Source organism: Bos indicus, chromosome 1 (genome assembly GCF_029378745.1).
Source record: "Bos indicus isolate NIAB-ARS_2022 breed Sahiwal x Tharparkar chromosome 1, NIAB-ARS_B.indTharparkar_mat_pri_1.0, whole genome shotgun sequence".
Taxonomy (NCBI): domain Eukaryota; kingdom Metazoa; phylum Chordata; class Mammalia; order Artiodactyla; family Bovidae; genus Bos; species Bos indicus.
This window is the reverse complement of record NC_091760.1, coordinates 145,597,183-145,623,508: the sequence shown is the minus strand read 5'-3', so window position 1 is coordinate 145,623,508 and position 26,326 is coordinate 145,597,183. Positions and strand designations below refer to the sequence as shown.

Sequence of the window (26,326 nt, the reverse complement as noted above, 5' to 3'; positions counted from 1 at the left end):
AATATAGCCAAGCTTGAATTAAAAAATCAAACATAGTATAATGGGGAAAAGATAGTCTTTTTAACAAATGGTGCTGTAACATCTGGATATCACATGAAGAAAAAAAAAGAATCTAGACACAGACCTTACACGCTTCACAAAAATTAATTCACAATGGATCACAGATCTAAATGTAAAGTGCAAAACTATAAAACTCCCAGAAGATAATAGGAGAGAAATGCTTAACGATCGTGCTTTTGGCAATGACTTTTTAGATACAACACAAACACAATTCATGAAAGAACTGACAAGCTGGACTTGCTTAAAATGAAAAACATCTGTTCTCCAAAAGACACCGTTAGGAGAATGAGCAGACAAGCCAGACTGGGAGGAAAAAAAACTGCAAAACAGGCATCACACGAAGGACTCTTATCCAAAATATGCAAAGAACACTTAAATCTCAACAACGAGAACATGAACAGCTTGACTGAAAAATGCACAAAAGATCGAAACAGACACCTCACCAAAGAAGAGGCAGGGATGGCAGATTGAACAGATGCTCCCCATCAGCTGTCATCAGGAAAATGCAAACTGAAACAAGGGGATTCCCTGGTAGGTCCGGGGTTGGGAATCCTCACTTTCACTGCTGGGTATACGGGTTCAGTCCCTGGTCAGGGAAGTAATATCCCACAGGTCACATGGCACAGCCAAAAAGTAAAATAAAAACAAAATAAAACAACAATGAGCTCTCACTACACACCTGCCAGAATGGCCAACATCTGGAATAGCGACACCACCAAGCGCTGGCGAGGATGTGGAGCGAAAGAAATTCTCATTACTGCTGGGGGAGGTGGGGTGCGTGCAGAATGGTGCAGCCACTTGGGAAGACAGTTTGGTAGTTTCTTAAGAAACTAAACATACAGGAAACAGCAATTATGCTTCTGGGTATTTACCCAAAGGAGCTGAAACCTGTATCTACACTAAAACCAGCACATGGATGTTTCTAGAAACTTTACTGATAACTGGGGGCTTCCTGGATGGCTCATCGGGTAAAGAACCCACCTGCCATGCAGGAGACACAAGAGAGGCGGGTTCTATCCCTGAGTGGGGAAGATCCCCTGGAGGAGGAAATGGCAACCCACTCCAGTATTCTTGCCTGGAGAATCCCATGAACAGAGGAGCCTGGCGGGCTACAGTCCATGGGGTCACAAGGAGTCGGACACGACTTAGTGACTAAACAACAAGAACAACTCATAACTGACAAAACCTGGAAGGAACCAAGAAGCCCTTCAGTGGATGAATGAATAAATAAACTGCAGTCCATCCTACAGTGGAACATCATTCAGCTAAAAACAAGCTATTAAGTCAAGAAAGACACGGAGGAATCTTGAATGCATAATGACTAAGAAGCCAATCTGAAAAGGCTGCAGACTGTATGATTCCGACTATATGACTCTCTGGAAAAGGCACAACTATGAAGACAGTGAAAAGACGGATGGTTTCCAGGAACTGGTGGGGCTGGGGGTGAACGGGTGGAGCAGAGAGGATTTGTAGGGCGATGAAGATGTTGTCCAGCACGCAGCGTTTGGACTCTAGTGATTATGACAGCTCAATGCAGGCTCAAATGAGGGTGCTGACAGCGGGGGCGGCAGACGGTGCACGGGAACTCTGGGTGCCCCCCTCTCAAGTTTGCTGTGAATCTAAAGCTGCTCTGAAAAACATGGTCAAAACATCAGGCAGAGGATAACAAGAAAAGTAAGCAAATATTGCAACACCACATCAGATAAAACAGAATTCTAGATGAAAGCCACTAAGTGGGACAAAGGGGACGGTTATTTTGACAGCCCACCGAGATGTGATAAGCCCCATCCCGACCTGCGCACACAGCAGAAAGGGGAGAGAGTCCTCATTCACAGTGCAGCTCCTGGGGGCTCTCTCCCCGCCCACTGCCCCATGAGATGGGACGCGACCACCGAGGTAAGACAACCTGATCACGTGTCTAAAGAAAGGCCATCCTGTCCCTTCCCCACACACGGCAGTGATCACCGAGTCAAGAAGGCTGTGGGGGTAGGGGTCCTCACCCAGCAGCACAGAGAAAACACATGGAGGACGAACGTCTCAGGGACACACCGGGCTGGGAATCCTCCTGAGAGAATGGAGACCCGCATCCCCGCCGACACGTTCATCATACTCGAATCTGCACCTGCGCCACGGCCTTGGTGGTGCACATTCCGTGGCTGTGGTGACATGCAGCCCGTGGCCCTGGGGCTCAGGGAGGTGGTCAGGAGGGAGCCCTGTGCCGGGTCCCCGTGCCATAGGGGAGCCTACTGGCCTTGGGGAACATTTCTAGTGATCTGGCAGAGAAAATGCCAACGGCATCCAAGCAGCCCTTGAAGAAGGCTCTGCATTCCACATGGGGTGTCACCCAGCACCCAAAGCCAGGCCATACGGGGGCTCTCATGCCGCATGCGAGTCATTAACACAGACGTGAACATGTGAGAAACGAAGAAATGGGGAGGATGAGGGGCTCTCCATCCTGCCCTCCAGTGACACGGGGAGGACGTCCCAGACTGTGCAGGAAGAGGGAATTTCAGACACAGAACGCGGTCCCACGTCCACAAAGTAAGAGTCTCATGTACGCGTGGGCACACACACACGTGCACAAACGCACTAATGGAGCCAAGTAACCGGCTCCAGGATGTCGGTCCTGCAGCATCTGGAGCCCGAGGCTCTGCAGGTGTGACAGCTGTTCCAGCCCTCAGGATGAGGGCCCCACCCAACCCCACTACGCCCTGAGCAGAAAGCTCTCCCAGCCAGGAGGGAGCCAGAGCAGCCTGAGAAGGGCTGGCCGACTCCACAGGCTTGACGATGGAGGGAGGGCGGTGAGCCAAGGAATGCAGGCGCCTCCAGAAGCTGAAGAGGCAGAGACCGAGCCTTCCCTGAGCCCCAGGAGGAACGCAGCCCCCACACCTTGTTTTTGGCCCCAAGAGATTGATTTCAGATTCCTGACTCCAAAGGTTACAATCTATGTTCACTGGAGCCCCCGAGTCTGTGGTCATCTGTCCCCGCGGGCCTAGGACACACACACCATATCTGTGCAAATCCACAGACATTCCATCCGCAGGGCGCTGAGTCCAGCCCTCTCCTGTGAGGCCTGGACCTTGATGAGTGTGCTCACGACCAGCCTGAGATGAAAATCTAACGCAGAGGAGAAGCAGCCCAGGATGAGACAAGCACGGTGGCCCCAGAGGCTGAGAGGCAGGTGTGGGCGGCCTGGGGCCAGCGTGTGTGGTTTGCAGGAGAAAAAGCCGCTCTGAACTCTGGCCACTCTGCACGCTCCTTCCTTCAGGCTGAGCCCGCTCATCTGCAAAACCTGCCTCTTCCAGGCGGGGCCCCCGCCCCATCCCTCTGACCCCAGCTTGGTCCTCACTCACTCAGAGGGGGACAGCCCCCTCGCTGGCCCACCTGGCAGGGACCCAGAAGGAGCTGAGATGGACGTATCCCGCTCTCCCTATGTGGGGCCTCACTCACCTTATTGTGAGGGTCTCCTCAGAATAAATAGTAATATTAGTATTATAATAAATAATAATGGTGTGCTGCCTTCACAGAGAGGGGAGGGGACCGGGACACTCCCAGCCTGACTCCGATGGGCCAGGCTACTCGGAGGGGAGAGGGCACAACTCAGGGCCCAGCCTGACCGTGGACACAGACGGAGCTGATGGGGCCTTGACGGCAGCAGCCACTCCCCTCCCCTACCGGCCATATGGCCCAGGGGCCCGGCACAGGGGGCCCATCTCTGCTGGGAGGTGGGGGAAGGACAGACAGGGGTGCTGGTGCCATGGAGGCAGGGCTGGAGCCCTGCAGGGAGTCTGTCGGGGCCTGGGCAGGCAGCACCTAGCACCTTGGCTTGGCCACCCCCCAGAGATACCCTGCGCACACCCCAGCCCACCCTGCGGCCCCAACATGCCAGCAGCCTGAGGGACTCAGTCAGAGACAGTCTCATCCCAGGGCCCCTTCCCCAGCGCACAGGGGCAGAGGGACCGTCCAGCCCAGTGCAGGGGACTGGAGTGGGTGGGTGGTTGCCACCGAGAGGCCAGAGGAGGGGAGAATGCTCCAGCTCTGGGCCCGTGGGTCCCTGGGGTGACGGACATCCGAGTGCAACAGAGCATCTCCCAGGCTTCCGCTCAGAACACAGCCTCCCTCACAGGCAGGGGCCCTGCCAATGTAAGCACATGTCCAGTGGGAAGTCCCTTCAGGCCACTCCTCAGGCAAGCTACGGTCAAGGAAATTCCACACCCCACGCAGCCTGGCCAGGGCCTTGCCCACATGAGGCCCACCCCCAACCCACCCCCAGTCCTAGGCCCGCTACAGCTGATCCCTGACCCAAAGGGGACCTGGGTCCTGCCCAAGGCCCAGAAGAAGGATGTGTGTGTGTTCAGGGCCCTGGAGAGCACGCCGGGCCCCACCCTCACCCCCCATACTATGGGACAGGAAGAGGAGGTGGGCTTTTGGGTGGGACTGGGGTCCTCCTGGAAGGACAGCTCCCTGCAGGGCTGCCCCAGCCCCCTGGGCTTGGCAGGGACAGGGCAGAGAGGGCCCAGGCCAGCCCAGCATGAGGATGATGACTGTGGGGGAGGGGGACATGTGGCTCACTGTGGACGACACCCCCGCAGGGTGAGGTCAACGCCCTCTGTGCTGACATACCTGGGCACAGCCCTGCTCTGCCCTCGGCCCTGCTCACAGGGGCCGCCGCAGGCCCTGGGCTCTGCACACACCTCAGATGCCCTCCTGGAGCAGAGCCTGCCCAGGCTGCTCCTAGGATGCCCTTCTGGCCACCCTGCTCACACCCAGGGTTCAGCCACCATCACCCCTCGACCAGTGTCCCATCCATCTGTATACAGAAGCCACGGCCACTTCTCCCTCTCCCTTGGTTTTCTCCTTCCTTGGGGTGGACTCCGCCTGTCGTGGGCACTTGTTCCTGCCCTGCCCTGGCGTGGGCTCCTCCTCGCTGCATCCCAGAGCTGGCCAGCGAATCACCCACACACATTCCCCAGGAGCCCAGCAGGTGACACTCCCTCTCAGGGTCCAGGGCAGCCATCCCTCCTCGCACTGGGCCAGCTCCAAAGCCCAATGACTCTGCAGACCAGTGAGCAGGTCGAGGCTGTTCCCCACAACACCACAGGGTTGGGGGGGCAGGACACACACAGCAGGTCAAGGACAGGTCAGGCCAGCAGTGCAAATGGGCAGTGGGCTCTGCTCGAGGGCCCAGCCCCACCATGGACGCAGAGGGAGCTGGGGGGCCTAGCAGCTGTGGTGGCCCGTCCACCCCATACTGGCCACATGGTGCTGGGGGTGCAGTCCCGGGGGGGACATGGCCCCCAGGAGGGAGTGACCCTCCCACTGCCCAGGAATGGAGAGGCTCTGGAGCTCACAGGCCGGCTGGCGGGGCCCCTGTGAGCTCCTCAGACTCACTGACCGCTGGGTGGTCAAGACTTCCGGATTTTCAGAGCAGCAAGCCCCCCACCCCTGCGGGCCCCTCGATCATGCAGGCTGGGACACAGAAAGGACCTGAGACGCTGCAGCCCAGTGACTGGGAGCAGAATTCAGTGGTCTATCTCTGTCTATGCCTCCGTTTCCCCTCTGACACGCACATGACATGTGATCCTGGGGCCAGAGGAGACCTGCTGTCACATACAGACCTCTGGTCTCAGCCTGCCTCTAGGCCTCCCCAGACCTCTGCCTCCTCCTGGAAAGGAGGCCCCGTCTGGCCTCCCGAGGGCATGACATCAGGGCCAGCGGGGCCCCCGAGCCAGGCTCACGCAGCCCTGGCCGAGCTCTCCTGGCTGGACCGATGGGAAAGCAGGTGGCAGGCGAGCCGTTACCTGCCGGTGGCCCTATGAACACGCAGTGCCCGTCCTCGCGGGCCGGGAGCGAGGCGCAGGGGAGTGGCAGCCCGCGCCCGTCCAGGTGGCTCCAGCATGCGTCCTCCAGGGCCTCGCAGAACTGGCGACAGGGTGGCAGGCCGGGCGGCAGGCCGGGCCCGCAGGGGGGTGCCAGCAGCAGGCAGAAGAACCAGGCCAGGAAGCGGTGGCAGTGGGTCCGGAGCAGCGCCCCCCAGGCTGGGACCGCGGCCTGCACCTCCTCCCGACTTGTGTGGTGGAGGTGGTTGGGCCACCAGGAGCGTCTGATGCCCAGGTGGCCGCAGAGAGCCAGGGAGGGCAGCAGGGGCAGGCAGCGGCCAGCGGTGGTGGGGACAGGCTGCTCGGTGGCAGCCAGCTCAGCAGCCCCGAGCAGTGTGGACTTGTTAGCAAGACCAGGCCCCGCAGAATTAGCCACGTGGGGAGCCCAAGCACCACTGTCCACAGTTAGAGCTGAGACTGCGACATGAGACAGTTTGGCAGGGGGGTCAGAGGAGAGAGCCCAGAGGGCAGTGTGCTTGCCCAGGGAACCCGTCACCAGGGGAGGCAGAGGCGGCATGGGCCTGCGGTCGTCAGCATGCTGCTGGCCGGGACGGGCTGCTGCAAGCAAGAGTCCTTCACCGTCCAGCTGCAGGGGCCGCCCGAGAGGCAGCTGGCTTCCCCGGGGAGGCGCCCGGGCCGGCACGGAGGAAAGAGAAGATCTACCTGGGGTCGGCGATACCAAGGACTCCCTGAACCAGGGTCTGCCGGGGGAGGGTGGCGGCTGGGTGGGCATTGGCAGGGTGCCGGCCTCAGTCCTCTGGGTGTCTGGAGAGCTCAGGGCCGTGGTGCTCAGCTGGAGGGTGGTCCCACTGTCCTGGGGGGTGATGGAGGGTCCAGGGGTGGAGAGGGCGTCCATGGTGTCCGTGGGGGGCGGCGTCCCTGCCCCGGCAGAGCTCTCGGCAGGGGTGGTGTCCTTAGCGTTGTCCCACAGCTGGACAAAGCTCCGGATGCCCTGAGCCACGTTCAGGATCTTGGCTCCGACGCCGGCGATGTTTTCCTCCTTTGGGTCCAGGCTCACGGTGGAGGCCGTGGGGCCAGTGGGGGTCTGGCCCTGCCCCACCTCCGGCCTCCCCAGAGGGGCTGTGGGGCTGGCAGAGACTTTCCACCAGTCGGTGGGAGCATCCCGGGGGGCCACGTGCGTGGTGGTATCCTCCGTGGGCCACACAGGTGAGCTGTCCGGGGGCTTGGAGGCTGGCGCAGCTATGGGCCAGGCACTGTTCCCAGGCCATATCCAGGAGAACAGGTCAGCCTGGGCGGCCGAGAGGCAGCAGGCAAGCAGCAGGAGGCCGTGGTGGCCGCGGCCGCTGCTGGGGTCGGGAGCCATGGGGCTGTGTGCTCCGCAGAGCAGCAGGCCGCCTCTGCTGTCAGGAGGTGGGGCCAGCCCGCTCCCGCCTCCCGCTCCCCGCCCTCCATCCCCGGCCAGCAGCCAGCTCCCCATTCATCCATCTGAGCGGCTCCTCCTTCCACCTTTCTACTTCAAGAGGGAAAACAGGCAAATCTCCACGCAAGGCAACAGGCACCCCCCAAGAACGCCTCACACTTCCTAGAAGCAGTGGAAGACCTCCCCCGCCAGAGGCCAAAGGGCACTGGCAGAGCGGCCAGAGGAGTTCCCAGCTCCCTCCGCTGGAACCCAGAGGAGCCCTGGGCCCTTCCAGACTGCCATTCGAGTCTCTGCTCGGGTATGTGGGAACTGGGCGGGCTCCAGGCCAGCACCTTAGTCCCCTGAGGGTAGAGGGGGCTCCTGCATGCTCTGAGGCTCAGGAAAGACCCTCCTCCTCATCCTACATCCTGCAGAGCCCAGAGCTGAGAAAGCACAGGGCATAGGCCCTCAAGGGCATCTGCCCTAGGTAGGGCTAGGAATCTCAGGAAGCAGGGGCGCAGCCCCCAGTCCCCCGTGCCCACCACCCTCTGCACTTGGAGCCACTTTGACTGGGAAAAGCCTGGAAGCCTGGCCTTGGGCCACAGCTCTGGAGCAAAGCTGGAGCTTGGAAACCACGGGGCTCGCTCTGAGTCCTTCCTCCTGCTGCAGCTGCTGAAATGGTCAGCATCCAGCCCCTGGGGCCTGCTCAGAGTCACCTGCTCCCTAACCCATCTGGCTCTGTCCCCCCATGGACACTTGGCTTCCCTCACTCCATCCTGCCAGAGATCACAGCCTCTTCTTCCCTTTCACTCTTAAAACCTGCTCAGTCACACCAGCCCTGTGTCTCCATGGGCTGGAACCAAGGTCTCTGGGGACCCTGCCGGTGTTTGAGTTCTCATGAGTATTTCCCTCAGACCTGGGAGTTTCTGATCAACTCTTGAGAATTGCCCCAAAGGAACACCACGGCAGTTGGGGCAGTTGGGAATCTACATGAAAGCAAAGGGAGATTATGGACTTGATGAGACCAAAGTCTCCAGACAAACGGAGATCCTCCCCACTGCTCCCGCTGCTCAGAGCTCAGCCTGAGAGCAGGGAGGAGGGCTGGGTGATCATGCCCTGCCTGCAGGCCCTGGGCACCAGCCTCCTCTAGACATCGCTCAGTGCCCCTTCCAGGGGTGTCCCACACTGGAGACACCGGCCTGCAGCTGGACTCCTCCCACCCGGTCCCGACTCCTTCCTTCATGAAACCTCAAACCTGCCTGCTCAGTTGTGTCCAACTCGTTGTGACTCTATGGAGCCCGCCAGGCTCCTCTATCCACGGGATTCTCCAGGCAAGAATACTGGAGTGAGTTGCCATTTCCTTCTCCAGGGGATCTTCCCAACCCAGGCAGATTCTTTACCACTGATCCACCAGGAAAGCCCTCAGATGATACAATTCCTCATCCAGGACACTAAGGAATGTGGCCCCAAGAACTTACGTCCTCCCAGAGCCCACTTTGGGGTATGGGGAGAAGGCCCTGGTGCCAGAGCAGCCGTGCCTGGGACTCATGGCTGGTGTGGGTGTCTGACTCGGAGGATGCTGCCCCCTCCCCGCCCAGCACCTGCCCTCGGTGATGCCCCTTCAATCCCCCCCAGGAGGGGCCTCAGGCAGCAGCAGGAGGACGGGTGGGGGGGTTTTCCCCCAATAAGAGGGCCCCAGGGCAGGACCAGCTCCAAGCTCTGTCCCATCCTGACCACCTGATGGGCGGTCTATAAAGCAATGTCCACAGTCAGCAGGCCGGGGCCCAGCTCCTGCCTTTACCGTGGGCCTGCACACAGCATGGCCAGCAGCGCTCACGGTAAGGAATCCTCGGCCAGCTGACCAGGGGCCAGAGCCTGGGAGACAGGAGCCCAGGTGAATCCAGGCGGTCTACACACATGCCTGCACATGCCCAACACTCACTTCAGCAAACACAGGTGCTCCCTCCTGCAGGCTCACATCATCACACGCAATCTCACGCCTCCCCACACACACACCACGCTCCACGCTAGACCCCATGTGTGCCCTGCATGCCTGGCACACCAGCTGCCCCTCTACCCAAGTTCCCCGAGATCCCTGTCCACTCCAGGCTGTGGCTGGGCCCAGTTCAGGACAAGGATGCTGTCGATAAATGCTGTCCAGGGGGCTGGGCAGCCTGGGGTCAAAAGCATGGTTCAGGACGGCAGAACACCGGTCTCCTCTGGAAAAGGGCAGGGGAGCACCATGTGAGCCGACATCTGGGTCCCCCCACCCATCCCAGAATTCTCAGAAACGCCCAGAGAACGTTCTTGCTGTTTACTGCCACTAATGGGATTTTATGCCTGAAAGTCTCCGGAAAATCTCAGGACAGAAATTCCAGAAGCCCTTCCCCTTCTCCGGGCACGTTCTGGAGGGAGACCCTGGGCCCAGTTGAGGGAGAGCCTCCGTGCCGTCAGCGTGGGGCTGCCCTGTTCACCCTGGTCCCCGGCCTCAGCTACTCCCTGGGGCCCCGCAGCAGCCCCAGCCCCACACGCACTCGTTCACCTCACCCTGCTTGGGAGAGCCAGGAGCACGGAACCGTGCTGCTGTGGCCCCCCTGCACTGAGCACCCACACCATCCCCGGGAGACACCCCCACCCTCCCCCCCGACCCCACTCTTCCTGCCCACCTTCTGGATGCCAAGGTCACCTCCCAGCACTCTGAGAACATCACACGTCCACCTCCTCTGAGAACACCAGCATGGCCCTGCCCCAGGCCTCGGCTCCCATTGGGAAGCAACCTGCCGAGGTGCTGGGCTGAGACACCCCTCCCCCCCATCACACACCTGTACACACGTTCATGTGCACAGACTCACACGCACATGCACACACCCCCACACACACATGCCCATGGGCACAGCAGCATTCAGAAAGCCTGCGGTGTAGACCAGGCTCCCTGCTGGCTGTGGCTGCCACAGGCCTGCCTGGGCCAGCCCATCAGGACACACAGGGTCTGAGCCTCAGGGCCCTGCGGAGGGTCCTGTGGGCGCTGGTTCCTCCAGAGTCCGTGCTCAACATGGAGGCCGGATAGTCTTCCCTGAGCTGCCCATGGGGATGGAGGAGGGGAAACGGGTTTTGAGGAAACCCCTGGAAATGGCTGAAACACAGATACCTCTGGGTCAGGACACATGTTTCTGGGCCCCCAGGTTAGGAGTGACCGGGATCCGGGAATTCCTGGTGAGCTAGGAATTCACTGGGTCCAGGACCAGAAGCCAACAGCATGGTTCCTGCTGGGTCTCCTTCTGCAAGCTCTCACACACCCCTCAAGGCCTCGTGCCCCAGGCTTACTGCCCTGCAGCTCCAGACAGGGCTGCCCTGCCTCTGTGATGACGCCTCCTCCTCGATGGTGTGGTAGCTTCTGTACTTTATTAACCTGGTGTCCTCCTGTATTCAGAGTCCATGCTGCCACTACTTAAGTCAAGTTCTCCTGCATGGGTTGGTTCCCCACCACCACCCGCCCCGCCTGCAGAACTATCTCTGGTGACCTCTGACCTTTGAAAGACATGGAGTTTCTGTCTGAAGTTTCTTGGACACTATCAAATACAATGGTATTTTAATTTATAGAAGAGAATTCTCGACCCAGTGGAGATAGGAAGGTGGTGTTGAGAATAACAAGGTGGCTTTCTCTCTCACAGGTTCTGGGATATCTTGGGAATCTTGCAGGTGTCAGGTGACCCCTAGCAAAGCTTCAAGTGGATTCCCTTTTCTCCTCATGCCAGGAACACCCCACCCCCACCAGGACACCCCACAGCCCTGGCTGAAAGGCCCTCCTTGCTCCTCTGCCCATGCACAAACCAAGCGAACACCTCTATCCTGTTGATGCCCCAAAGGGCTCACCAAGTGCATGGGAGCCTGTGTGTCTATAGGTGTGTGTCTGCGTGTCTCTGATGGGTGTCTCAGTACATCTCTGTATATGCAGTGCACGTCTATGGACCCACACGTGTGCACATGTCTCGGGTCCAGGTGCACTGTGTCCACTCCCCTATGCACACGGCCGTCTCGGGTTTCCAATGCCAGGGAGGCCCCTGGCCAACAGGGAAGTCCCACCAGGTCGGGGTTTGCTAGCCGCCCCTGGGGTCTGCACAACCCAGGGACGGGCATTAGGACTTGCATGTGACAGTGGCTGAGCTCAGCCTTCTACTTGCAGCTTCTCTTCGGAATGATGCCCAAATGACACCCAAATCCAAAGCCATCTGAGTTGCTCCCTCACGCCTGGGGCCTCTCTGATGGCACCTGGGCACCGTCCTTATGGGACAGGTCTTTCTGGTTCAGGATCACTCTCCCTCCAAGCACCAGGGGGGCTGAGGGGCCGGCCACCCGCTAGAAGAGGACCCAGCACCCAGAACTTCCGAAAGGTTCTGCCTCACGCCCCTGCCTCACGCCCCTGCCTCGCCCATCGCCCCGCCCCGCCTCCTATATCACCACGCCCACTGCCCTGCCTCTCATCCCGCCCCGCCTCCTGCCCTGCTCCCCCTCGCCCTGCGGTTCACCAGGGTTTGTTCTGTCTTCTTGGCGCGACTGGTTCGGATTCCTGAATAATGTGATCTTTCATTTTCATTTTTAAAAAAAGCAGAAACATCCACATGTGAGCAGAACTAATCTGAGGAACAAAGAGATGAGTGGGGCCACAAGCTCAGAGGAGGGCCTTGTCTGCCTGGCTCTTGGGGGCACTGCCCCTGGGGCCTCAGACGTCCTGGGCCCAGGCGGGGTCTCCCCTGAGGCCCTCCGAGTGGTCTGCCTGGGGCTGCCCACACCTGCCCAAAGGCCCCCAAGCCAGCACATCCTGCAGGGACCCCCTCCTCAGGTCATTTGGGGTTCTCTCTCTTGCCCCTGAGGACCAGACACTAGAGACTGTTCAATATGCGTGGGCCTGCGGGAGCTGGGCAGCCCTGGCAGGTGTCCCCAGGCCCCTGCCTGATGACTGGCCAGCCCTGGCAGGTGTCCCCAGGCCTCCGAGGAGAGGGCTTGAGAAACAACTGTTCCAGCACCCACTGCTGGGGCACAGGCCCCAGGGCAGCAGCGCGTCCCGTAAAGACCTGTGCGCTGTTGACACGCTGTCTCCAGCCTCTCCAAAATGGAGCACAACCCCTCCTCTCTGTGTCCAACTAGTTTGTAGTGTCCGGAGTGTCCAGATGTCCTGCCCCAGCCCTGTGTTTCACGGCGACCCTGTCGACCCACAGGGATAAAGCCCTGTTGCTGGGTGGGCTGGCAGCAGGCTCTATGTGGACCACTGGCGGGGCCCCTGCCCCAGCCTTTCCTCATGGCCACTGTCCACCCTCAGGTTCCCGGGAATATTGAGTGGTCAGGCGTAGGGAGGCCAGGCAGCTGGGACTACGGGTCAAGGCCCGTGGGTACCGCCCCTCCCTGTGGGTGTCGGTCACCTGAGGACCCACCTGGCCGCACGGCCAGTGAGAGCCGAGCACACAGACCCAAGGACCAAGGTGGCAGGCACGTTGCAACACTCTCTAATTTTTAACTGCCAGGCTGTCCTGCCCCTTCTGTCCTCAGGCGTCATTTAACCTACTTCCTCCCCCAAGGGCTGTGACCCCAAGGCCGGGCCAAGCAGGGGTGGGCGAGGGGCCACCTAGTGGGAAGGAGAGCCCCAGCCTCAATCCCAGACTCCTCTGTGGGTGACATTGAGCCTTGGGAACCCTCCAACCCCTAGATCCACACCAAGCATCACCCTGCACTCAGAGGAGTGGGCCTCTCCCGCAAACCCACCACTGGCCTGAGGGTGACAAGAAACACTGGGGCCCCTCCGGCCCCCACAGAGCCAGTTCTTGGAGAGGTGAGCATGGCAGGTGGAGACCCCCTGCTGGAGGGGTCATCAAGGGAGGTGAGAGGTGGTCACAGAGCAGAGATTCTCAAGACATGGACACATCTCAGGGAACAGGCACCTTCCCGAAGGGACCACCCAACAACCACCAAACACCAATGCCCTCCCAGCTCCCGGCTCCTGGCTTCTGGTGGAAGGCCAAGTGGAGGACACGTGCACGCCTGTCCAGGGCACACCCCGAAGCTGGAATCTAAACATGAGGAAGCAGCTGGACAACTCAGACAGGGTGTTTCACAGGACAGTGGCCAGACTGTCCAGAAACATCTGCGTCAGGAAAGCGAGGTGGGAGGCACCATCCAGGGTGAGAGACTGAGGAGCCACGGCCACCAAGGGCCTCGTGGCACCTCGATGTGCCCAGGCCACCGAGCAGAGACAAGGGCCAGCTTCACTGGGACCTGGAGGGCCCTGTGAGTATGGCCTGTTCATCAGAGAGCAGGTGGACAGGTGTGATGTCCCCGCTGCAGGAGACACACTCGGGAAGGCCAGGTAACAGGTTGGGACGTGGTGCTCACAGCAATGAGAGGAGCGTGTGCATCTGCACAGGGATGTGAGTGTGGACACACACGTGGACGTGTACATGAGGCGTGTGTGGCCCTGCGACAGACATGGACAGGCCTGGGGAAGAAGGGGAACCATGGTGAAGGGCGCACGTGAGCAGACTCCGCACAGTCCTTCCGACTTTTCTGCAGGTTTGCAACCTTCCCACAAGAGAAGTTCACAGGGAGAGCAGAGCTCACCTCCTGTGTCCACATGGAGCACTCTCTCCACCGCCTGTCTCTGAAAATGCAGTTGGCTCGCAGAGGGGGGTCAGATCTGCTTTCCAGGCACATCCCACCCCTGCGGCCACATGTGGGAGTTACCCTGCCGACCCTTCAACCCCCTTAGCAGGTTGCCCACCAGGTGGGAGCAGTTCCTAGCTTCCCTGAGCACCCAGCAGGCAACACCACCATCAATTGCCCTTAATTGAAAAGGAGATCCAACCAGTCCATTCTGAAGGAGATCAGCCCTGGGATTTCTTTGGAAGGACTGATGCTAAAGCTGAAACTCCAGGACTTTGGCCACCTCATGCAAAGAGTTGACTCATTGGAAAAGACTCTGATGCTGGGAGGGATTGGGGGCAGGAGGAGAAGGGGACGACAGAGGATGAGATGGCTGGATGGCATCACTGACTCGATGGACGCGAGTCTGAGTGAACTCTGGGAGTTGGTGATGGACAGGGAGGCCTGGCGTGCTGCAATTCATGGGGTCGCAAAGAGTTGGACACGACTGAGCGACTGAACAGAACTGAACTGATGTTCAGTTTCCAGGTAACCCTAGTGGTAAAAGAGTCTACCTGCAGTGCAGGAGACACGGGTTCAATCCCTGGGTTGGAAGATGCCCCGGAGGAGGAAACAGCAGCCCACTCCAGTATTCTTACCCTTAGAATCCCATGGACAGAGGAGCCTGGCAGCTTCAGTCCATGGGGTCACACAGAGTTGGACAGGACTTAGCACATCAGCTCAGCACCACAAAACAAAAGATCTAAGCATGCTTCCTCAGTCAGGCTGTAGACTCTGGGAATCGTCCAAACTCCACCCCCCAAAGCAGAGCAGACATGTTTACAAGCTCTAAAACTCCTTTAAGAACGAGAGGTGCTTCTATACTTTGTTCTTCTTTTACAAGATTGCTATGCTGGGTGCCTTGAAATCCCACATGGATATGAGGGTCAGTTGGCCAGTTCCTACAAGGATACCAGCGGGATGGGGTGGGGGCTGCACTGGCTGGAGGTGGTATCAGGTGGTGATGCCATGCCAACAATGAGAAGTCTTCCAGTTGGAGAACATGTAGTGTTTTCCCTTCATTTCTCTCTATGTTGGTTTTTAGTTTTCAGAGTACACATTTTACACTTACTTCTTAAATTTATTCCTACATATTTTACTCTTTTTGATGCTTCTGTAAATAGCATTTTTTTTTCTAAATTTCATTTCTGGATTGTTCATTGCAAGTTATCAAGAAATACAATTGGTTTTTACACTGATTTTGTATCCCTGCAAACTTGCTGAATTTATTTCTTGTGATAATTTTTAGCAGGTGTTTTAGGACTCTACATAAATAAGATCACAGCATCTGTGAACAGAGTACAACGTTGAATAGAAGTGGTGAGAGGGGTTGTCCTTGCCTTGGCCCGATCTTTTGGGAAGCGCCCAGCCTCTCAGCAGCAAGTACAGTGTTAGGGACGGGTCTTCAGAAATGCCTTTTATTGACTTGAGGAAGTGCCTGCTTCCTAGTCTGGGGAATGTGCTTATCATGCAAGGGTGTTGGACTTCCTCTCATGTCTTTTCTGTATCTGTTGAGATGACTGTGTGATTTTTATTTCGTTGATTTTATATATTGCATTAATTTCCAGACATTAAACCAAAGGTGCATTCCTGGGATAAAGCCCACGGGTCATGACGTCATTCTTTCTCTGTGACTGGATTTAGTCTGCCAAGTCTTCTGAGGGTTTTGTGATGTAAGAAGTACTGGTCTGTAGTTTTCTGAGTTTGTGGTATCTCTACAGTTTTGGCCTCATAAAAAGAGCTGGGATGTGTCCTCCCCCACCACCCCTTATTTTCTGAAAGGGTTTGTGAAGAACTTGTTTTAATTCTTCTTTAAAATGGTAGTAAAAATCAGCAGTGAAGCCATGCTTTTCTTTATGGGAAATTTATGGATTACCAATTGAACCTCTTCATTTGTAAGTACATAAGTAAGTACAGATCTACTCAAATAATCTATTTCTGAATTGAATTTCAGTAGTCTGTCTCTCTAGAAATGTGTTCACTTTATCTAAGTTGTATAGTTTGTTAACATATAGTTGCTCACAGTTTGGGGTTAGAACAGCGTGCAGGGTTAGAACAAAACTGGAGGAGTCACATTTCCCTGTTTCAAAACTTCCTAAAATGCTAAGGAACCAAGTCAGCACGATACTGGCATGCAGACAGGCGACAGGTAAGTGAAACAGAATCAGGAGTCTTGAAATAAACTCACACATCCATGGTCAACTGACTTTTGACAAGGTTGCCAAAACTATTCCATGGGGAAAGAATTATTTTCAACAAGTGGGCTGGATGGCCACAGGCAAAAGATGTGGCTAGACCCTTACTTCACACCATGTACAAAAATCAGCTTCAGATGGATCAACATCTAAATATAAGGGCTGAAAGTAAAGGGAAAACTCTTTCTTACTGGAAAACACAGAATACATCTTCACAAGCTTGGATTTGGCAAAGGATCCTTAGATATGACACCCAAAGCCTAAGCAACAGGAGAAAAAATAGATAAATTTGACTTCATCAAAACTGAAAGCTTTTGTGCTTCAAAGGACACAAGAAAGTGAAAAGATAACCACAGAATGGAAGAAAATACTCGCAAATCACATACCCAAGAAGAGATTTATATCTGGGACATTTAAAGAACACCTACAACCCAACAACAAGAAGAAAATCTAATTGTTTAAATGCGCAAAGAGTCTGAATAGACATTCCTCTGTTGAAGACATAGAAACAGCTAACAAGCACCTGAGAAGATGCTCCACACCAGCAGTCACTGGGAAACATAAACGGGAACCACAGCAGATACAGGTCACACCCACTCAGAGGGCGAGAGTCAAAAACATAATCGCAAGTGCTGGAGAGATGCAGGGACGTCACAGCCCTTATCCCCTCCTGGCCCGAGTGTAAGATGGGCAGACGCTTTGGAGGAGTCTAGCAGTTCCTCAGATGGTTAAGCAGAGTTACCTTGTGTCCCAGAATTTCCACTCTGGATTGATATTGAGAGACATGAAAGCATGTGTCCACACAAACTCTTGTCCACGAATGTTTACAACAGCACCATTCGCTTCAGTCAAAAGGAGGAACAATGAAGTGTCCCCAGCTGCCAATGGTCACACGGGCGGTCCATCCACACAGCGGAGTGTGGCTCAGTCATGAAAAGAAGGAGGTCCTGACACGCACGGCAACACAGATGATGCTTGAACACACGACATTCAGTGATACAGCTACACACACAGGTCACATAGACTCCATTTACATGAAATAGAATAGGGAAATCTATAGACCCTGATGCTGAGAAAGACTGAGGGCAGAAGAAGGGGATGACAGAGGATGAGATGGTTGGATGGCATCCCTTACTCAATGGACATGAGTTTGAGCAAGCTCCGGGAGATGGTGAAGGATAGGGAGGACTGGTGTGCTGAGTCCATGGGGTCGCTAAGAGTCGGACACGACTTAGACAGTAAACAGCAACACAGAAAGTAAACCAGTAGGTTAGTGGTTGGTTAGGGCTGGGGTGCGGAGAAGGCAATGGCCCCCCACTCCAGTGCTCCTGCCTGGAGAATCCCAGGGATTCTCCTGCAGTCCATGGGGTTGCGAAGAGTCGGACACGACTGAGCGACTTCACTTTCACTTTTCACTTTCCTGCATTGGAGAAGGAAATGGCAACCCACTCCAGTGTTTTTGCCTGGAGAATCCCAGGGACGGGGGAGCCTGGTGGGCTGCAGTCCATGGGGTCTCACAGAGTCAGACACGACTGAAGCGACTCAGCGCAGCAGCAGCAAGGCTGGGGTGACAGCTAAAAGGTTTCTTTTTTTTTTTTTTTTTGCTGAAATGTAGTTGATGTGCGGTATTATGTAAGTTCCAGGCATACAATAGAGTGATTTACAACTTTGAAAGGTTAGGCTTCATTCATGGTTATTATAAACCCCACGTTGTACAATATATCCTCAGTTGTTTATTTTGTACCTAATAGTGTGTAACTTAACCTCAGCCCCTTTCTTGCCCTTTCCCTCCCCACTGGTGACCACTAGTTTGTTCTCTGTATCTGTGATCCTGCTTCTTTTTTGTCGTTTTCACTAGTTTGCTGCATTTTTTAGATTCCACATATATGTGCTATGCTTCCCTCGTGGCTCAGACGGTAAAGAATATGCGTGTTACGCAGGACACCAGGGTTCAGTCCCTGGGTGGGGAGGATCTCCTGGAGAAGGGAATGGCAACCCACTCCAGTACTCTTGCCTGGAGAATCTTATGGACAGAGGAGCCTGGCGGGCTACAGTCCAGGGGGTCGAAAAGAGTCGGACACGACCAACACTTTCACTGGACGTGGTATCACATGATACCGTGTGTTCTAGTGCTATAAGTCTTTTTCTGTCTGACTTATTTCACTCGGCATAATGCCCTCCATGATGTTGTAAGTGGCAAAATTAAGGCTTGTTTTTGAAAAGATAGAAATGTTCTGAAATTACGAACATCTTTGAACTAAAACCTTCTGAATCATACACTTTAAGTCAGTGAATTTATGGCATGTGAATTATGGCTCAGTAGAGATGTTTAAAAAAAGAGTGAAGGGAGACTGTCACATTTTTCAAATCACACAATCCCAACACTACTTAATTTGCATTTATTTGATGGTTCCTGAGATTGATGTTTTGAATACAGTCAATGAAAATATTTCTTTCTTTTATAAATTCCTGTGCACTTTTACTCATTTTTAAGAGAGTATTTAATCTTAAAAAAAAAAAAAAAAAAACCCCAGGGATACAGTCAATGGTTGTCTTTGCTACTAATGATGTTTTTCAAGCTTATCACAAGCCTCTTTCACAAAACCCAGGTTCCTACTCTTAATGAGCTCCATCTGTGCCCGAGGGGCCCCTCTGGGCCTGGAAACCTGGCAGGTCCACAGAGCTGCCAGTTCTTAGCTCCGCCGGCTCGAGGCGAAATTCACGCCTGTGCTTCACTCTGCACAAGGCACGTGGACCAACATCACGGCCATCCTGCGTCTCGTCAGGAGCCCCGGGAAGGAGGTGGGCCGACCCCAGAGGGGACAGGAGACAAGGACTCTCTGGCTCGGGGCCCAACGTGTACCCACATCCCTGTGCTCCCGTGCTCCACCTCGGGGGACATCGTCCTTCCTTCATTCGACAAACGCGCCTTGAGCTTCTCCTATGGGCCCAACCTGCTCTGGGCACTGGAGACGTGTCAGCCTCGGGCAGGAGGAGTCAACCACCGAGAGGACACGAACCAACTGGACAGCAAGGGGTGCACGGGGTGAGTGCCCGTGCAGGGCAGAGGGAGGGCGCCTGGCGGGGGATGGAGAACCCAGCAGCGTCCCCCACGCTCGGACACCAAGTCCTGTGCAGTGACCTGGCCTCCCCCGTGGAAGGGTCAGACGGCTGCTCGGCCACCCGGGCGGGGCAGGCAGGCCCTGCGCCAGTGGGGAGGACGGTCCCCTTTCCTGGAGTCTTAAGGTCAACCAAGCCAGTGTCACCACAAGACCTGGGTCCTTTAGCAGCTGTGGATGCCTTCGGTGTCTGCGGTTCCAGGATCACGTCCGTGACACACACGACAGGGCACCTGGGGGCTGGCGTTTCAAATAAAGGCCCTTGACCCAGGAAGTTAATATTTGACTAGTGTTTCCACCGAGGGTCACATCGCTGCACCATCCTTCGGCGACAGGGACAGCGGGGAGCTCTGAGCAATGACTTGTCCCCATCCCGCCCCCCCGCCAACAGGCACAGGGCAGCCTTAGCCCCCATGACCTTCTAGAACCCATGAGAACATGCTGGGGGACAGGAGGCCTTGGACCTGAGAGCTGGGCTCCCGTGGGTGGGGGCCACAGCGAGGGTGGGGGGCAGAGAGAACGCAGAGGACCAGCAGGGACCTTAAAGCAGCAAGCTGCCTGATTAGTTTTTAAGGGTCTGACGGTTGCTCATTAACTGGATTTTTCATGGCCGACTGGAGGGCAGGCTCTCGTGGCCAGGTTCCCACGGCGGGGGGAAGCGCCAGGGAGCAGCCGCCGGCTCGGTCGGCCCCAACCTGTGACAGCTCCGGTCACGGTCAGGCTGCGCTCTGGGACGTGCAGCCTGGCCGGTCAAGGCTGGAGCCCACTACCCCAGCGCCTATAGCCGCCCTTCTAACTTCGTGTCCACAAGCACCTCCTGGATGGCAGGCCCCTTGCCCCTTTCTCAGAGCCAAGCCCTCGGGCAGGAAGAGAAGCAGGCCAGGGGGTTAGGGGGAGTGGCGGAGCAGCTGTCTGCCACTGGAGGGTGTGCCGTGAACGTGACCTTATTAGGAAGAGGTCATGCATGTGAAATTAAGGATCTCAAGACAAACTGGGTCCCAGATCAACAAGGAGGGTCCTCAACAAGAGACACAGCCCAGGGAGCAGCAGGGGGAGATGGACAGGAGTGAGGGAGACGGCCACCAGCCAGGACGCCCGGAGTCCTGGGAGCTGGACAAGCCAGGAGGGCCCCCCCGGAACCCCCGGACGGAGCACCAACCCGGCCCTCAGACTTCCGGCTGAGAGAGAAGAGATTTTGGTTGTTTTAGGCCCCACAGTATGTGGTCATTTTTAACGGCTGCCCCACGAGACCCCCAGGGTTGCCAAGGACAGGTGGGAGCAGTGGGGGAGGTGGGGGCGGGCAGCAAGCCCACCCAGAGCATCAGGGCTTTCCCCTGCGGCCAGGGCTGCAGCCTGTGACCTGCCCAACCACCCCCAGGGCTGGGCTCGTGTCTGTGGTAGAGGCAGCCCCTGGCCAGGCCCACTGGGTCGTGATCATCCACACAAAGCCGAAACCCCAGGGCAGAGGGAAGGCTGGGGGTCGGCACCGCCTGCCCCCACCTCCACCTAGTTAACCCTCGGCTGGGAGGAGACAAGGACAAGTCCCGTCACAGCTGTCCATGCAGGCTGCCCAAGCACCTGACCAAGCTCAAAGTGCTATGGTCACCCCTCCCAGGAGGTGGCCTCCAGTCATCACCCACCCACGTCACAGGGACGACTTCACTTATGGGGACGTCAGCCAGCCTGGGGTCAGGACGATGGGGTTGGGAAGCAGAGAGAGCGTGAGCCTAGGCTGCCCGTCAGGCTCCAGGTCCTGCCAGGGAGGGCTCCACGCAGACAGGACCTGGAGAGAGAGGTCAGCCCTAGTCCAGAGCAGAGACCCCACCCAGCGCCTTGCACAGGCCACCGACTCGGGGTTCTGCTCCGCAGGCTGAGGTCAGAAGGGGATGTCAAAGCCCCGACTCCACAGCATCTGCTGGGAGAGTGCAGTCAAGCACCCCAGGGTCCAGCAAGCCAGAACTTAAGTTGATGCCAGAACAGTCGCAAAGCAGCTGGTCTGGATCCTGCTTCCTGCCCTTTCAGGGCCGCGGGGACACAGACGAGTGGAGGACTGGGTCGGGCCATAGCTCTCACAGGCAGGTGTCCAGACAGCTTGTCCACCTGGCTCCAACTTTTCCTTCTAGCTAAATTCACAGCTGGAGCCATAAATCCCTTCTCAGACTAGTTCCTACCGACCACCCCTCAAACCGCCCCTGCACAGGCTCTGTGCAGATGAATTGCCCCCCAAGCCCTGAGCCATGCTTCCCCCACAAGTCCAGAACTGTCCCAAGTGGCAGTAACTGGAGGAAGATCATCCTGTCCTGTAAATAGGCTTGTGCATAGAAGACGCCCCGGTCTGTGAGCACAGGGCTGTCATGTGGGGCACCAGCCACCAGAGGGAGCCATGGACCCAAGGATGGGAGACGGTAGTGGTGGGCCCAGAAAGTTCACCTTGGGGGATCATTATAAAGAATAAATGTGTTGCATGTGTTGTGATGGACACAGGTCCAGAAAGCATCCCCTCCCATCCACAGCCCTAACTTCTCACCCCTCAACCGACGCTCAGTGACTGAACGTCGGGGTCCCCAGGCCGGCCGGCACACCAGCCCACCCGGAGAACTGGGTCCCTGTGGGTCTCGTCTGGTCTGGTTGCTCTCACGCTGCTGAACTTATGCCTGCCAGGAAGCACATCCCCAAAATGGGGTCACAAGCTCAGGGACAAGCCCCCAGAATTTAGGTAACGGTGAGGGTCAAGTCGGGGTCCACTGCTCGCCCTGCGTGGGGTGTAGGCAGGAGGTGAGGTATCTTCCCATGGAAGGACACGTGGGGACAGAGGGAGGGGCAGGTGGAGTTGTGCACCCCCCACCCCCACCAGACGCACACATGCCACTCCCCAGACCTGTGAACTTGGATGCAGGCTGCTGGTCAGCTGACCTTAAAATAGAGATGATCCTGGCTTATCAGGGCAGGCCCACTGTACTCCCAAGGGTCCTTACATGGGGAAGAGCCACAACCAGAGAGATGGTGTCACGAGAAAGACTGAACTGGGGCCCAGAGAGAGAGTCAAGGGAGACGCCGGAAAGGGGATTCTCCCCAGGAGCCCCTGGAAGGACCAGCCCTGCCCACACCCCGATTTCAGTCCAGAGAGAACCGAGTGAGACTTCTGACTTCCACGACGCAGAGAAAGTACCTCTGTGTTACTTTATGGCATGCACCCTGTAGTCACTGGTCACAGGGGCCACTGGACCTCCATCCACTCTGCATCTCCTGAGGGACCCACACCTGTGACCCTGGCACTGCATCTTCACGTTTGGAGGCCCCTTCCTCCATCCGGCCCAGCACATTCATGTTTGGGGGTGCAAGCGCCTTTTGTTATGGGACGCTGGCATCCTCCCGACCCAGCTCTGCAAACACCTCTCTGGTTTGTCCATCCTTCTCTGGTTCGCCCCTCCATCTCTCACTCTTGGCTGAGGGTCCTTTTCAGCCCCCCGACTGTGAGACCACTGACGTGTCCTGAATGACAGCCTGATGTTTGCGGTTTCCCTCTTTACTCCAGGACCTTCAGATCATTGCTTCTCAAACCACCAGCCAGGACCTGCTTTCCCCGACCAGTTGTGGCCAACACTTTGTAACACACAGTGAAAATGTCCCAGTGACGCTCCACACAGGGACTGTCGCTTTCTGGGCTCGGTGCCCTGTCCCCAAGCCGCCCGGGAGCCCTGGGTCACCACGAGCGGGGCATCTGAGCCACCTTCTTCCAGCTGCATGGACAGACCTGCCCCGCCGGCCAGCAAGCAAACCGCCACTTCCAGAGAACGACCACGGGGCAGCTGGCGGGGCCGTGGAGGGGCCTCAGTCAGGCTGAAGGCTGCAGCCTTCCTCCCCTTCCTGGGGAAGAGCTGCCTCCAAAGCAGCCCCACAGGAGAGCAGAACCCTGGGCTGCGGCTGGTCGGGCCGTGGAGGGGTTGGAGCAGAGAAAGGAGGGGTCGGCCAAAAGGGCAGGATGGGCAGTTGGTGCGTCCAACCCCACAGCAGCTGCACCCGTGAGCCAGCTCCGGGAGCCCCTATCCAAGGCATGTGTCTGTGGGTGACACACGCCCCACCTCCAGAACGTGGGCAGCTGGACCGGCCCAAACCTGGGAGGGGACATTCCTTCTCTGTCTTGCGTCGCTGGGGGACAGCCGCAGCTTCCTGGCTGAGCCTGGGCAGCAAGCTGCATCCACCGCCCCAGTCCAGCCTGCGTCCAGCAAAGGCGACCTTCCCAATTAACAGCCCCTTTTGTTCCAGATGGAAGTTAAAATGGAAATTTCACTCAACTCTAAACTACAAGAAATGTGGTCCGTGGGAAGTTATACAGTGAACATGGATTCGTCTGTGGGCACAGACCCGCCCACACCCTATCCCCCATCATGTGGGTGTCCACCCTCCAGGGGTGCCAGGAACAGCCCCACTCACACCCTGTTCCTCCCCCATCATGTGGCCATCCCGCTTCGGGGGCACCGGGCACAGCCCCACCCATGTCCTGCCCCCTGTCACGAGGGCATCCCCCTCCAGGCGGCTGGACGGGTCCAGGAGGAGATGGCTGCTTCTGGGCTGCATCCTGCTGGAGAGTGAAGGCCCCCCTTCAGCCTGAGGGGTCACCTCTCAAGGCAGGGCCCCACTCACGCAGCCCAAGGAAGTCAACCTACAGTTAAATCAGTGTCAGTGATGAGATGACAGACCTCATGGGCAGCACTGCCAGTCTGACTGGAGATAACACCCTCTGAAATGCTCTTTCTCAGAGGACACGCGTCTGCGAGGTTTACAGAGCACTCCCAGAAGAAGGGACGGGGCCCCAACATGTGTGGTGTGGACCCACCCACCCAGGCCGCCAGGCCCACTGCTCCCACGAGACGGGCAACAGGAGGGATGCCCACAGGTGATGGAAGGGATGCGGGTTCACACACTCATGCCCACTCGAGGGGACCACATGTCATCACGACCCCCAGAGCCCCAGCCCCGGCCACACATGACCCCCACACCCCATGGGAGCCTCCTCAGTGGTGTCAGCTCCTCCCAACAGCTCCAGAGTGGGACCACCTCCTCATTCCCACCTGCACCCTGCAAGCCCCACCGATTTCCCTCCCCGAGTCAGCCAGTCTGTCCCTCGGCCACAGGTCTGGACGGGGCTTCAAGGTTCACCCTGTAGCTGCCTGACCCTCAGGCCACACTGAGCTCTCTCTGCCAGGATGCGTAGCATCCGCCTCCAGTGCTCACCAAGTCCAGGGCCACCTTTTCTGGATGGTTCTGGGGCACAGCTGACTGCCAGGCGCTGGTCCTCCACACCCACCCTGACCACCTGGCCACATGGCCATCCTGACCACTCTGACCACCTGACCACCTGGCCACCCTGACCACCTGACAAATCTGACCACTCTGACCACCTGGCCACCCTGACCACCCTGACCACTCTGACCACCTGACAACCTGGCCACTCTGACCACCTGGCCACCCTACCACCTGATCACCTGGCCAGCCTGACCACTCTGACCGCCTGGCCAGCCTGACCACCTGACCGCCTGACCACCTGGCCATGGACCAAACTGCTCCCCCTGGAGGCCAGACCAGGGCCCAGGGCACAAGGAGTGTGTCCCCTCCAGTGGCGCTCCTGCTCCGATGACCACACCTGTGTCTGTGCCCTCAGCCATGGGCTCACAACACCCATACCTGTTCAGGCTCCCACTGCGTGAGCATGAGCTCCCCCTGCACCTTGTTCCCCTGGGGAAGCGGGGGTGGGGGCGGGGGGCTTCAGGTACAGAGGGCAGGCGCGTGGGCCATCCAGAGCCAGGCTCCACTGAGTGCGTCCCCAGAAAACCACCAAGGAGCCAAGCCCTCTAGGTTCCCATGCGCTCACCGTGGGGCTGGGGTTGCAGAGGCCAGTGCCTGACCCCCAGCTGCCCATGTCTCAGCCTCACAGCCCCTCCATGGCCCAAGGCACAGGGCAGGCACACGGCCAGTCGCCATGTAAAGACACAAGCAGAGAAAGGGAGCTGCGCACCTTAAAGTTTACCCCAACATGCCCCCTGAGGGAACAGGAGGCTGTGGAGGCCTAGGGAAGGGACCTCCTTGCAGGTTTGTTAACTTGAAACCAGCCCTGACCCCTGCAAAGGCCGAGGGGCTTCTAGGCCGTCTGAGGCCCTCCCACCTCCAGGAGCAGCTGTGGCCCCAGCAGCGCCGGGGCAGGGCTGTCCACGAAGCCTCTGTCTCCCTCAGAATACAGACCGCCCTGTTAGCACACCTGGCAGGTAGCGAGGACCTAGTCTCTTAAAGCCTGTTCACAATGTACCTATGAAAATAGATTTTCTTAATTTTAAAAGATCGAACAAAATGTTCCCTCCTGTCAGCCAATCTTCCTCCTGACATCTGAACACATTCAGCACGTTTCTGTCTCCCTGCTCTTCTACAATACTCAGAGGGTCAAAAGAATCAAACATTAAAAAAGACTGTGTGACCCCTTTTAAAACGAAACCACTGTTATTTTCTTTGGCTAAACCGTTAAGGCAAGTTTCAAAGAGGATTAACATCTGCACAGCCCGTTGTTTGTCTCCAGAGCCTTTCTGGCGTGTTCTCATGCGGCCATCACAGGAGGGGCCCAGGGTGCCCTGCAGGGGGCATTTCTGGGCCCACAGCGACATACTGGACATCACTCTGGAAGTTGGGCAGGCGGCCAAGCGGTCAGTCTGATTTGTGCAGCTTTGTCCACCGAGAGGGGAGCGAGCCATGTGCAGGAGGGGATGAGACTGTGCCCTTCCCAGAGGGCACCTCGAGTGGGTCCCACATCACATCTTCGCAGCGTGGAGCCGCCAGGGGTGTGAGAGAGGGGTCTTGTCCTGGTGACCTGCTCCAGGGCCATTCGAGGAGGATGAAACAGAGGAGCCTGGAAACACCGCCGGCACAGCAGAGCCCAGGCCTTGGGGAGAACTCTGCTGGGCTCAGAAATGCACCCAGCACAGCTAGTAGGGCCTTGAAACACCACCATCCTCCGCGGGGCAGCGGGATCCCTGC

General features: G+C 57.3%; 1 protein-coding gene across 6 annotated transcripts in view; it reads right to left on the bottom strand.

Moving 5' to 3' along the window:
* Window positions 1-26,326, bottom strand: part of COL18A1 (collagen type XVIII alpha 1 chain) — a 94,328-nt gene that overhangs the window by 44,949 nt on the left and 23,053 nt on the right. For 3 of the 6 annotated variants that reach the window (XM_070796040.1, XM_070796045.1, XM_070796047.1), the window contains exon 1: window positions 5,862-7,290. The exons of 1 other annotated variant lie outside the window; for it this stretch is intronic. In XM_070796040.1, the coding sequence (XP_070652141.1) occupies window positions 5,862-7,263 (1,402 nt within the window). In that variant the 5' untranslated portion in view covers window positions 7,264-7,290. Of the gene's footprint in view, window positions 1-5,861; window positions 7,291-26,326 lie in introns of those variants that run through there. 2 more of the 6 variants (XM_070796056.1, XM_070796060.1) reach the window with 1 other exon arrangement.